The sequence below is a fragment of the Stegodyphus dumicola genome, chromosome 6, assembly GCF_044657685.1.
Source record: "Stegodyphus dumicola isolate Sdum_Otavi_A_Nest chromosome 6, ASM4465768v1".
NCBI classification, from domain to species: domain Eukaryota; kingdom Metazoa; phylum Arthropoda; class Arachnida; order Araneae; family Eresidae; genus Stegodyphus; species Stegodyphus dumicola.
In genome coordinates this window covers 68,908,371-68,923,014 of record NC_140773.1, presented here as the reverse complement: position 1 = coordinate 68,923,014, position 14,644 = coordinate 68,908,371, and the positions used below count along the sequence as shown (strand labels likewise).

The 14,644-nt window shown below is 30.4% G+C and overlaps 1 protein-coding gene across 4 annotated transcripts in view; it reads right to left on the bottom strand.

The window, feature by feature from the left end:
• Positions 1–14,644, bottom strand: part of LOC118200281 (insulin-like peptide receptor) — a 529,147-nt gene that overhangs the window by 79,778 nt on the left and 434,725 nt on the right. For all 4 annotated transcript variants that reach the window (XM_085818478.1, XM_085818480.1, XM_085818477.1 and 1 more), the window contains 2 exons: positions 4,276–4,427; positions 4,030–4,198 (listed from right to left, as the gene is read on the bottom strand). In XM_085818478.1, the coding sequence (XP_085674604.1) occupies positions 4,030–4,198; positions 4,276–4,427 (321 nt within the window). The remainder of the gene's footprint in view (positions 1–4,029; positions 4,199–4,275; positions 4,428–14,644) is intronic.

Sequence of the window (14,644 nt, the reverse complement as noted above, 5' to 3'; positions counted from 1 at the left end):
GGAATTCGGCATCAAAAATCTATTCCATTTACACCAGAGCAAATGGTGTAGCTGAACGTAGTAACAGAACTCTTGTAGAGCGAGCACGATCAATGTTGCTGGATGGTCATCTTGATCAAAATTATTGGGCTGAAGCAGTGCAGACTGCAAATCACTGTAAAAATATATCTCCAACTATTGCAGTTGCAGGTATCACCCCTTATGAAAAATGGTATGGGGATAAGCCAAATTTAGAATACTTGAGAGTATTTGGATGTTGTGCATTTGCTCACATTCCAAAACCAAAACGTAAAAAGTGGGATATAAAAGCAAAGGAATTAATGCTTGTGGTACTGTCAGGATAGAAAAGGCTATCGGTTAATAGATCCCAAAACTTATGAAATAATAAATGCACAAAATGTACAATTTTTGGAAAATGAAATGTACTACAAAAGGGCAAGTAATATGCCAAAATTCTATGATGAATCCTCATTCAGTGGGAGCGTGATTACGACATTTTCAGATACTGAGAATGCAATAGCTGATGATCAGAACGGTGAATTGGAAGGGATGGTTAATGATAATACTCAGTCTGATCATAAATTAGTTAATACTAGTATTAATTCTAATAAGAGTGAACATAATACTGCTCAAAATGACAGCCATGATAACAGTAGTGTAGTTGATGAGATACCTACATTGACTAGAAACAGAAAACTTAGATTCCCAAAGAGTTATCAGGACTTTGACACACATGGGATGCCAGAAATGCCCATGCCAAATTTAGATTGTATGTGCTTTGTTAAAGCTTTGGCAGCAGCTACAAATGGTGTGTATTCTGAACCGAAAACCATTGATGAAGCATTAAGGGGCAATGATGCAAACCACTAGAAGGATTCTATATGTGAGACTATATTAGGCCATATTAAAAACAAAACATGGGAATAATAGATAAACCTTATGATAAGAACATTGTAGATTGTAAATGGGTTTTCAAAATTAAATGTTATTCAGTAGGCAAGATTGAAAGATATAAAACACGTTTAGTTGCTAAGGGCTATTCTCAGATTGAGGGAATAGATTATACTGAAACATTTGCACCAGTTGTCCGATAAATAACATTAAGAGTTTTATTAGCTTATGCAGCTATATATGATTGGGAAATTGACCAAATGGATGCTGTAATGGCTTTTGTATAGGGAACTCTAAATGAAGACATTTATATGAAAATTCCAGACGGTTTCAGTGAATTTTACAAGCAAAACTTAAAGGGAAAGGCCCTAAAATTAAACAAAGCATAAGATGGTTTAAAGCAGAGTGGTAGACTATGGTACCAACTGTTAGAAAAGGGTTTAATAGAAATGGGACTGAGGCAAAGTTCTTTTGATAGTTCTGTCTATATTAAAATAAATGAAAATAAAGATCTTGTTATTGTTACTATTTATGTTGATGACTTACTCATTTTTAGTAATAACATAGAACTTAAAAATTGGGTAAAACAACAACTTAAAGAAAAATTTGAAATGAAAGACTTGGGACCAGCAAATTATTGCTTAGGAATTAAAATTGAATGAGATAGAACTAAAGGGTCCATTAGCCTTAGTCAAACTCAGTATGTAGAGAGTATGCTTTGCAAATATAATATGAATGAATCTCATGGTGTAAAAACACCATTAGACCAAAATCAAGTGTTATCTAAACTGCAGATACCAACTAGTGAGGAACAAAAGCTACCTGTTCCTTATCAGGCTGCCATTGGGAGTCTTCTTTATGCAGCTCAAGCAACATGGCCAGATATAACTTATGCTGTGAATTTCCTTAGCCAGTTCTCCAATAATCTGGCAAGGGTTCACTGGAATGCTGTCAAGCACATCATGCGGTATCTTCGAGCCACTACAGATGCTACATTGTCTTCTTTCAAAGGACTGTAGTGCTGATGTCCTTGGTTACAGCGACTCAAACTATGGAGGTGATGCTGGGGATCGACGATCAACCACTGGATATGTTTTCCTCATCGGAGGTGGTGCAGTGTCATGGTGTAGTAAGCGTCAACCAACCATTGCAACTAGTACAACAGAAGCCGAATATATGGCTCTTTCTGCAGCTACTAAAGAAGTCATATGGCTCAACAAAATTGTTAAAGAACTTGGGATTATTACTGCAAAGCCAGTATTATTATACTGCGATAACAACAGTGCTTTAATCACAGCAAAAATAATGTGTATCATGGTAGATCAAAGCATATTGATATACAACATCATTTCGTGCGAGAAGCTGTGAAACTTCAGCGCATTGACATACAATATAAGACTACTAATGATATGATTGCAGACTTTTTGACAAAAAAATGTAAACAGTGCAAAACATGAAATGTGTACAAAATGATCGGTTTAAAATGAAGGCCAATGTAATTTAATGTTTTATTGTATGTAGGTGTGCTGATGTAATTTCTCATTGTATTTAATTAGGATGATATTTAAACCTAAAGTGGGAGTGTAAAAAAGGTTAGCTTTAAATATGTTCTTGGCCCATAGATAGCACCACTGTTTTTTATATTCTTCTATAACTGTGCACTCCAATAAAACTTTACTTGTATTCCAAACTCCCAACAGGTATGTTGCATATTATTTATTCTCATGCATGCAAGTAACCACTCTCTGCTATATTGAGTTTCTAATAGTGTCGGCTAAGTGTCTCTGTCGGCTAAATGTCTTGTCGGCTAATTGGTGTCAGTTAAGTGTCCAGGCGGCTAAGTGTCCGTGACCCCACAAATGTTACATAACAGTTGTAGAAGGAAGAATGTTGCTGTTTGTATGCAATTTTCCCCAGATTTCCATTTTCTCTCATATGTATGTTTTATTTTCCAGTTTACGTTTGCTTGGTGCTAAATCAGCTAGGTCTGAAATCCGATGGCTTCAATCTTTCAACCAATTTTTAAAAGTACACTTCAAATAGTTTAGTCATATATTAACCCTTAATACTGGGTCAGCTTGTATACATTTGTATCATTTGTGGAAATGGTTTGAGATATATATAATTATCCAGTAGAATAAAGACATTTTGAATTTGATGTGGATCTGAAATAGAGTCTGCAGGCATTTGGGGGATGCTGCAACAGTAGAAATCAAAACTATAATTCAAACTGAATGTTTAAATGGAAAAACTGAAGATAAAATTTTGCAATGCGCATGAAGTATATGGTTGTCTGGGTATTTGGTTTAGAGACATAGAACCAGAATTATAATCACTATTAATGTACTGTCTGTTCTCCCTTGTGATTGCCAAAATTACAACATGCACATGATAAGTGAAATCAGCAATCATCTCTGCCTAGGATTATGAATAAAAAGTCTTAAATGGTAAAATTTTATACCGAAAAAGTATGATTGCACCCATATTACTGCAGAGAAATGCAAAAATTAGAAGAACGTACAAAAAGATCTCTCTACGGAGAATGTATTTTTAACATCTGTATGAGGGAAGATTGTAACAGATCTGCTGACGAAGTAAGTGTAGGAAGTTTTATCTCACCCTACCATAAAGTCTAGACATAGTCCACTAGACTTCAGATTCTTCTCCAAGTAGGTGGAGCCCCTACGAGAAAAACAGTTTTTCTCTTTGAAAGGGATTTCTTCAGCTGAATATCTGAAATAAATAAACCTGAGAGAGAGAGAGGGAAAAAAAAAAAAGAAAAGGAATGCATTATTTTTTAAATGACTTTTGTATATATCTGCCTTTTAAGCTGCCCTGATGTCCTCCATTACCTGCTTTAAAGTAATCTGAAGATAATAATAATTTGCAGGAATGGAATTATTTGCCATTTTTTTTTTTCTTACTGTGATGATTCTGTTCAGAGAACAATTTGAATTCAGTTAAATTATTATACACACACTGTTCAAGAAAATAAATTATTGTTTGATTAAAAAAAAGCATATCATTGAGAGAATTTCCTAATTAAGAATCAGATTAAGGAATATAACACTTTTTTCTTACACATACATATATATATTGTACAAGAATAATACATTAAGATTTTAAAAGTTCAATTACCTCTTGTATCAGGGATTACAAAGTAAAGTGGAGTTGTCCAATTACCAGTATGAGCTAGTGATGTTGCTCTTAACCTCAGAGAATAGTTTCCAGGCTTTAAAAAATCAGATCTATATCCCATTTCCTTTTGGTACTCGAGTTGTGTTATACATACAGGCAAGCGTTTATGCTACGGGTAGGAGAGATATTTTTTAAAGCAAGTAAATAAATAGCATTATAAAATATGACAATAAATTTTCTACTTACTTCACTTTTTTCAGCCAATTTTATTTCTATATCATAATTAACTATTAAACCATTGGAGTCTTTTGGTTCATCCCATTTAACAAATAATACACCAGATGTAAAGTTTTCAGTTTTTATTTCAACTGTACTAATGTCAATATCATCGACACCACCTATAAAATGCAATATATCAATTTTTACCCGAAACATTTAACAAAATCAAATTTTCTTTTTTCAAATTTACAAAATTTCCAAAATATCAAGAAAATATAAGAAATACAAGATTATATATCTAGACATATTAGAAACAAATTAAAAACAGGTCAGCTATCATAATTCATTATACCACTACATAATAAGAATTTTGTCTATGAGAATATAATTATTTTGCATGCAGTGTGTGAAAACTTGGATATAGGCTTTATTTACTTAAATATTGATTCCAGGTGTCCCAGCAAAAGGTGATTCAGGAAAGAATTTTATAAAAATAATTTCAGTATGGGGATAGAAGGCTCTGTAAATGCAAAATTTAGCATTTTATATGGTCCCTGCAAAGCCCCCCTTCCCCAAAGAAAAGACTATGTAATGTTCCATTTCCATTAGTGTATTGTGAACACACAGCATCATTCGGAGAAACGCATATGCAGATGGACGACTGTTTACACTACTGCGTTCGATTCACGCTTACGGAAGTTCGATGGTCAATTGCATTTATTGGCATCAGATGTCTTTGTATTTAACTTATGGCAGTCGGACTCTTAAGACACTTAAATTCAATTTCGTTGGAAATTTTTATTTCTGCCTTATGAATTGTGAAAGTAAAGCTCATTAGCAATTTTTAGATGAGTAACATTATAATGCACATCACGAACATCTCTAATTGCATAGAAGCTGAAGTAATTTTCAAAAATTTCTATGCATTTCTAGGAGCCTTAAATATTTCTAAAATAATATATAATTAAAACTAAAATGTACAGTTAGTGCAAAAAAATATAAAAGTTGAACACATTTAAATACAGCTGGTACTTTAAAAATACACAGCAACTGTAAAAAAAGGTTCACAATATTTACACAAAATTTGCTATGCTTGCATACAATTGATTGCAATGTGAGATTGTATATTTTTAAAATATGCACAAATTTTGAGAGAAAACAGATAATATATAAAATTTTAGCATCAATTTGCTCAGTGTCATAGCTGGATAATTTATTAGAATTTTCGTTTTTTTTTAATATGTACCACACACAGTTATACATAATATATAAAATATTATTTTTAATTTATAAATTTTAATTTCATATCTCTTTTTATAGAAGAATTTATAAAGATAAGTTTTTTTTCTCTTAAAAAAATATACATACATACATAAGGAAAAGAAAATAGAAATACTTTATTAAATAATTTCTGCTGGGGAGAACTGAATTTTAAAGCAATTATTATAAGAATTTTTTTAAATGTTTTATTAAAAATATAAAAGACCTAGGTGGTCAAAAACTTTGTGCACTCAGCTGCAAAATTTGGAGAAAAGTTAAAAGAAAATTCCTAGTTTGTACGCCAAAAAGTTGCTTAGATACTGCGGTTCCATTGACAGTATTAACATAAGTAAAAAAATAAACTGCAATGAAATGTGTAAATATAAAAGATTAAATAAACAATATATATATAATAAGAAATTTAGAACTAATATTTCACAAAGACCAAAAATGTTGAAATTCGTAATTAATAAATTTCAAATAATCTTATAAATGCAACAAATAATTTAATAAATGTAAAAACCAAGACTTTTAAACAATCAGTACCCTAATTCAAAAAATGTTTTAGAAATTTAAAGAAAAAAGACCATAACAGAAGAGGAATTCAATCAACTTCAATGCCACTTCATCAGGGAAAAGGGACATTGAAATCTCTCTTCTACAAAAATCCTTGCTTTTCTGTATCCAGAATTAGCTGATGAACCATTCCAATGTATTTTAAGTATAATAGTTTGCCCGAAAATTCTAGCCCTTCCCCAAAGCAAGGAAAAAAATTCTAATTAGAATTTTGTACCTTGAATAAAAAGAATTCTATTTTGTTTAAAGAACTGTAACCGAAAGTGAAAAATTAAAATAATTCAGTGAAAAAAACAAATCAAAATTTTACCTTTAAGCATATACAATCCACAGAATTTTTAAGTACCAGAAACTTCAAGAAGAATTTTGATCATATTTTTATCAATCTACTTAAGACTATTTGTAATATAGTTTTTGAACAAGTTAAAGAAGACAAAAACTTCTGCTGGATTATTAACAATAACCTGAAAATCCCTGAAGAAGTTAGAAATCTTAAAATTTACAATATTAAGTGCTATGACTTTGAAAACCTACATCTCTGCCACTCAATGAAATTTATGAAAGTATTTTAGAAATTAGATTTTCCAGAAATACTTAATATTCTGGATTTACAAAAATGGAAAGAATTTCTGCATTTTTCATTATACAATAACTACATTAAACATTCTTTACCTGTAAAAGCAAGGAATTCCAATGGGAAGTCCATATTCCACTCATTTGTAACTTATTTGTATTTTCAAAAAAATACAAATTCCTAAAGAGCCTTTCTGCTAACGATTTCAGTAAATTTGAACACACTTATAGATATTTTGATGACATTATTACTTTTAACAATTTTAATCTCATCAAAAACAGTAACATTTACTCAAACTGTCTAAAACTAAAAAAGACCAATAAAAACCAAACAGAAATATTCATAACCATAGATTTTAATTTTTCGACTAAAAAATTGGAACCCCAACCTATCTAAAAAAGTTATAGCAAATACTATTATTAACCAAATTAACAGAATTAATAAAAGTTTGCACTGAAATACGAACAAAAAGAATAAATTCTAATTCTCACTAAAATTTTAAAAGATAATGAAATTCCTTCAAAAATTCATTAATAATCTTTTAATCTGAAGTAGTCTGCACCCTATAATACTTTTTACTTCCTTGTACAAAGTAAAAAGGAAAAGTTTCAGGCAGCATATTTCAACGAAAATATACATTTTGACCGCTATCGAATGCAATTTAACGATGTTTTTGCGTGATATCTGTACGTAAGGACTGAATAAAATACTCTTTTCCTCCAAAAAAATTATATAACTGCTTTAAAAATGAATTCTGAAGAGAATTTTTCATGGCGTCTGTACGAACGTATGTACGTACGTACGTATATTGCATAACTCAAAAATGAGTAAACTCAGAACGTTGAAATTTTGTATATAGGACTGCTATAACATGTAGATGTGCACCTTGTATTTTGGTTGCAATTGGCCGCACCAAACGTATATAAATATATTTATATATATATCCACTCTGTTACCCGGCTCAGTGATCTCAGTTTCTTTACTCGTATATGTTTGTAAATTGTACATTTTTTGCTTTAAAAATGATTGAATTATGTTGTTTTTATCTTCCGGTTAAGGTTTTTATGCCTTTAGTAAATCTGTATGCAATATTTTTAGAATTATCAACAATTTTAAAGTTGTTTAAGTGCCGCTAAGCCTCTTTTTTTTTTTTTTTTTTTTTTTTTTTTTATTGCGGCCATTGATTGTTTACATTTGAAACAGCAGACTAGTGGATTTGTTGCCAATTTGAGAAACTTAGCTTCGCAACAACAAAGATAACGCCTTCATTTATTATTGCGAATTAAATCATGCTTAATACTTTCTGGAATTTTTTCGAGGAAATAAGTGTTTAAGATTTACTTCATAATTTTTAATACAGATATTTTAAGTTTTTATGTATTTTTGCCTTGTCGCGAAGTGAGAACTGAATTAATTGAATGAGAATTACTCAATCGTCTGTGGAAAACTGTTTCTTTTTTGTTTTGTTTGCTTAATTTCTTTTTCTTTTATACATCATTCTAGCTTTATTATAGTATTTGAATAGAATATGTGGCAATGATTAGATAATTTTTTAAATGATATAAATTTTGTGCATTCTGAGTTATAATATGAACGAAATATAATACTGTTAAATGAACCTAGCGCCAGAGTGTCGTTATGGTAAACAAATACAGTGAATTTTAAAGAATGCATTTATTCTATTCTGGTTTATGCGCTGTCGGCGAAGTAGATTTAATTAAATCCAATATGTTTAAATGAAATGCAAGAAAAAATGTGTATAATTTAATATTCCGTACAAGGAAGTCATGTGGTGTACACATCAGATTTTTAAAAGTATGAATTTCTTATCTGAAATATCTAAAAGAGAAGGATAAAGAAGGATGTTTACTGTTTATAGGTTTTTATTTTGATTTTTTATTTATTCTTACTTTTAATTACTATTCTGTTACTAAACAAGGGCCATATATATTTTCAAAGTCGTCATGATAAATCCAAGATGTGAAGACTTTTTACTTTTCTAATAACAATTCCTTTACTTCCTTTTTCTATAATTTTAATTTACATTTTTAAAAAAATCTAAAATTAAACTTTATGGATTTTTCTACTCAAATCTACAGAACAGTTAATAAAAGCTTTTTGACCACTTTTTAGGCACTTTTTTAGTCTAATATTTTTAAAGAATAATTGATTTTAAAATTTAATTACAGTTTTAAACTGAATGATGTCCTTTATTCCCATTTTTGTTTTAAAAAAGTCAGAATTTACTTTAATTTCTTTCAATTAATACAGTAGTTTTTCTTTGTCAAAATTTTAAAAAAAATTACTGCAATATTTATCTATAAGTATTTAACTATAAGTTTTTCATTAGGTTTCAAAATTCCATCTCATGTTCCAAATTTTAGCCTTTTGAGCAATTACTTTCTAGCCAAGATTTTTAGTTTCGCCAATGAAACCAAAATGGCAAACCTGTAAATTACTACAGTCGCAATATTCCTAGCTTCCATTGAGGCCTAATGAAAGTGCTCAAGGTTTTTAAATTACTTATTGTGAGTTTTAATTAAGTTTTTTCACCTAAGTTTTTAATTTCACTAAAGTTTAACCCCTTCGCGCCGACTGTCACGTCTACGTGCCAGCAACAAACACACTCACTTCCCGGCCGACACGCAGGCGTGCCAGAGCATTTTCCCGTTTAGCCCCGACTGTCACGTATTTTTGTGCCAGCGTCCTGGAACGTTTTGAAAACTATAATTTCTGCCACAAGATGGCACTGTATGTCCATATGGTTTCAGATACATGTACATTAGACCTTCTACTCGAAATGAGAGAAGCATGACTCACATACACGTGTTTTTGATTATATAAACAAAAGGGGAAATAAATGTTTCCAAATGGCGTGATTTATGACGTCTCTTTAAATTCGCACGTGGTAGTTGTTTATTGAAGTAGAGAAGTTTTATTTTCGCTAAAGCGTTGGGTATTTCGGTTTGCAGTTCAGTTTTTAGAAAATAATTAGATCTTTTTAGACGTGAATTCCTTCTGTTTTTACCGTTGAAATGTCGAAGCATCGAAAATGTTTAACAGAGCATGAAATAGCAGAAATGATGCAAAATATTTCAGATATTGATTCTGAAAGATTAACCGAAAGACATTTTCCAAAACTTTGTTCAGAAGAGACTGAAAATGAGACAACGATGCTTCATTTGTTCACATTCCCGGAAAAATCCTCCAAAACGGCAAATGAGTTATTACGAGTGCAAGGAATGTAACGTAGGACTATGTGTAGATCCCTGTTTTCAAATTTTTCATACAAAAAGAGAATTTTAAGTAATATATTTAGTTTTCAGATGTATAATGTTAAAAGTCATAAAATGGTGAGTAATGAAAATAAAATGTGTAAAATATGCATTTAAACAAGAAATAAGGTAATTAAAGTATATAAAAAAATATCTATAAAGCATAAGCCGTTTACTATATAGAGCACTATATAGAGTTACTATATAGAGTTACTCTATAGAGCATTATTAAACAATGCGTTGATACTTCGGAAATTTCATGGATTTAGGCTTAGTAGCAAAAAAGCCCCCGGTCCTGGACAGACGCTCGTGTAAGACACTGCCGGCCTCCGCGATAAGCACGCGTTTGCGCTACCGGCGCGAAGGGGTTAAAATTCTTTGGATTACATGATATATGTTTAAAGATAAAATTTTGATTTATTTTTTCCCCTGAAGTATTTTAATTTTTCACTTTCGGTTACAATTCTTTAAACAAAATAGAATTCTCTTTATTTAAGGTACAAAATTCTAATTAGAATTTTTTTCCCTTGATTTGGGGAAGGGCCACAATTTTTGGGTGAACTATTATAATTAAAGTACATTGAAATGGTTCATCGGCTAATTCTGGATACAGAAAAGCAAGGAATTTTGTAGAAGAGAGATTTCAAATGATTTCAGTATTCCTTTCCCCTGATGAAGTTGACTGAATTCCTCTTCTGTTATGTTCTTTTTTTTTTTTTTTTTTTTTTTTTAAATTTCTTAAAACATTTTTTAATTGGGGTATTGATTGTTTAAAAGTTTTGGTATTTACATTTATTAAATTTCTTTGTTGCATATATAAGATTATTTGAAATTTATTAATTATGAATTTCAACATTTTTTGGTCTTTGTCTTTGTCAAACATTAGTTCTAAATTTCTTACCTTATGCCTTCAATGATAATTTTCAGAAGCTTAAAAGCATGGAAATATTAGGCATATTTATAAATTGTTTCGTAATATATGTATATATATATACACAGAGAGAGAGGCAGTATGCCTTAAATTACTATTATGTTACGAATTTCAAAATAAATCCTTGTGGGGAAAATTTAAATAAATAAAGCATTAGATTTAATGCACATAAAACAGAAATGAATTATAAAACACAAGTATAAATCAAATTGGAACACAGAGCTCAAAAAGTTGCATACAAGGTGTAAAAAGAGTACGAGATTTGAATTCATGACCCCAAAAGTCAAGCTGCACCATCATAACCTTTACCTTCACGCTATCATCACAGATGTAATTTACAATTTTGGCTTATACATATCATAAAGGAAATTAATTCTTAAACACTAAATCCCTAGGGCATTTTTTTACAAAAAAAAAAAAAAAAAAAAAAAAGTGGCGTTTCAATTGAAGTTAGATGGTTAAAGTATATATTCCAAATGAAAGGTGTGCTTACAAATATATGTTAACCAGAAAAGTATATTTATAAATAGAGAAATACATAATTTTGACATACTTTTTACTACACCAGAATATTTAAAAGGTTATCAAACTAATTTATAAATCACGTTATTAGTTTTTTTATCTGTTTTTTAAAAAAATCTTCTTATTTTTTAAAATTAATTTGATAGTTAAAGCTTATCTGATTTGCTATAGCAGTTCGACACAGTTAGTTACATACTAATTTTCATTAAAAGTAAACGTGAATGTAGAAGTAGGATTGGGAAATAATTGTTAAGACAAATTTTGCTATTTCATGGACTTAAATTATATTTTTTACATCTTATTTTCGTGACAGTTATCACTGGTTTATGCGATAACTGCGACTCTAGTACTGTAGTTGCAGTTTTTTACCCCTTTAACTGAATTTGGTAGATTGCCATCTTTTTCAGTATGCAGATTTCTCGCTATAATGAGAAAATAAGTATTTTTTAGCGAAACATTCTTTCCTTTATCTAGCACTCAGCCCTACTTCTGTTGGTTATTTTTTTGGTGACAGCACCTGATTGCTTCTTTTTTACTACGTGACGTCAGTGCTTCCACAGATGTATGATAGAAGCTGAACATGGTTCAGCTTGCCATGCGCCACAACGCATCACAGATGTCAAACAAAGTCAGTTCATTTGCCGATTGAAGAAACGCATATGCAATGTGTCCGCACAGCAGTTATGGAAACAGATCCTTAAGTTTTTTTTTGGGGAGGGGCTTTAAAAATCTCTAAGAATAGAATAATGAATATTTTAGAAATTTTAGTTATATATTACTGCAACTTTATGCAGTAAAAAACTAGCCAAAAATTCTAAAATATTAATTATTCTATTCCTATAATCAACATTAATGCAGAATTAACATTACAATAATCAGCATTACAATGGAAAATTTTAATTACAGCTATAAATGCTACATGATTCCTCATCCATAAAACAACACAAAATATCTTATAATTCTTTAAGTAGGCACAAATTATTACTCAGCACTGCATTAAGATCAGTTAAAACCAGTGGAAAAACGAACCTCATACAGCTCCAATATGTACAAATATACAGGGTGTGTTGAAAAATTCTCACCAAATTTGTTATCTCAAGAACTATTTATTACTCGGAAATGACTATCTATATCTCTTTAGTTATTTATGACTCTACAATAATTAAATAATTCCTTTACTCATACTCTCAAATGAGGAAAACAAAAGTTACACTAACTCTCTAAAAAGAAGAACATAGTATGTTGCCATTCTCTGAAACATAAACTGTTACAAAGCATAGATAATAATAATATGAATAGATAATGAATAAAAAAAAACCGATAAAGTAAAGAAAACGATTACATCTGCTTGAATTAGATTTAATGCACATAAAACAGAAATGAATTATAAAACACAAGTATAAATCAAATTGGAACACAGAGCTCAAAAAGTTGCATACAAGGTGTAAAAAGAGTAAGAGATTTGAATTCATGACCCCAAAAGTCAAGCTGCACCATCATAACCTTTACCTTCACACTATCATCACAGATGTAATTTACAATTTTGGCTTATACATATCATAAAGGAAATTAATTCTTAAACACTAAATCCCTAAAGCATTTTTTTACAAAAAAAAAAAAAAAAAAAAAAAAAAGTGGCGTTTCAATTGAAGTTAGATGGTTAAAGTATATATTCCAAATGAAAGGTGTGCTTACAAATATATGTTAACCAGAAAAGTATATTTATAAATAGAGAAATACATAATTTTGACATACTTTTTACTACACCAGAATATTTAGAAGAATAGAATAATGAATATTTTAGAAATTTTAGTTATATATTACTGCAACTTTATGCAGTAAAAAACTAGCCAAAAATTCTAAAATATTAATTATTCTATTCCTATAATCAACATTAATGCAAAATTAACATTACAATAATCAGCATTACAATGGAAAATTTTAATTACAGCTATAAATGCTACATGATTCCTCATCCATAAAACAACACAAAATATCTTATAATTCTTTAAGTAGGCACAAATTATTACTCAGCACTGCATTAAGATCAGTTAAAACCAGTGGAAAAATGAACCTCATACAGCTCCAATATGTACAAATATACAGGGTGTGTTGAAAAATTCTCACCAAATTTGTTATCTCAAGAACTATTTATTACTCGGAAATGACTATCTATATCTCTTAAGTTATTTATGACTCTACAATAATTAAATAATTCCTTTACTCATACTCTCAAATGAGGAAAACAAAAGTTACACTAACTCTCTAAAAAGAAGAACATAGTATGTTGCCATTCTCTGAAACATAAACTGTTACAAAGCATAGATAATAATAATATGAATAGATAATGAATAAAAAAAACCCGATAGAGTAAAGAAAACGATTACATCTGCTCGAAGCTCGTGCAATATTACTCAGAAGCTGCAGTTAGAAAAAAATATAAACAAAAATATTAGAGTCAAAATATTGTTCAGCGTGGTTAGAATTAAAGTTCACTTTCAAATGGCCACAAAAGGAAAATACTAGACCAAATGTTATCAATCTAGGTAATCATGTAAACGATTTCATGGGAATTTATGTGCCCCCCCCCAAAAAAAAGAGTTCCGAAACTCACCACCAGGAGGAAATGGCGCTGTATGCAATAGTGTTAAAATGAAATAAGATTTGGATTCTAACTCAACCTTTTGTTACATGAGTTTAACATGTTGTATGTCCTTAAGAAATATTGACCTAAACAAAATTACCACTTAAAGGTGTTTAAGGCGATAAAAGTCGAGTGTGCCATTCGTGTAACAGAGAAATTTGTTCTTGAAAACCACAAATTAGTGATTAGAAAATGTTAGATCACAAATCACTCGCAAATGTGTGCACATTCCAGAATTCATTTTCTTACAGATCGCTAATTTGTCATTTTTGAAGCTTGGATTTCACCCTACGACATGGATACCGGTTTGAAACATTTTTAATCATTTCTAAAATGAAAGAGTCTGTGAGTTTGTGCCAAACTACAATGGCTTTAACTGGCTCACAGCAGAAAGAAGAAAATAATCTGAACAGTTTGGTGTAATTAAAAGATGCGATACATCGATATTCTGTAACATTCTTTCAGATATGCTAAGAGCTGCTGTTGAAAATACAGTAATACGATTTAACTTGCTTTCGAATATATTTATATGTGTGTGTGATTATGGCAAAGCCTCGAGGGCTAGCTGCCTAAGGGGAGGCGTGCCTTCGTGGAGGACTTTCTAAGGGAAACTG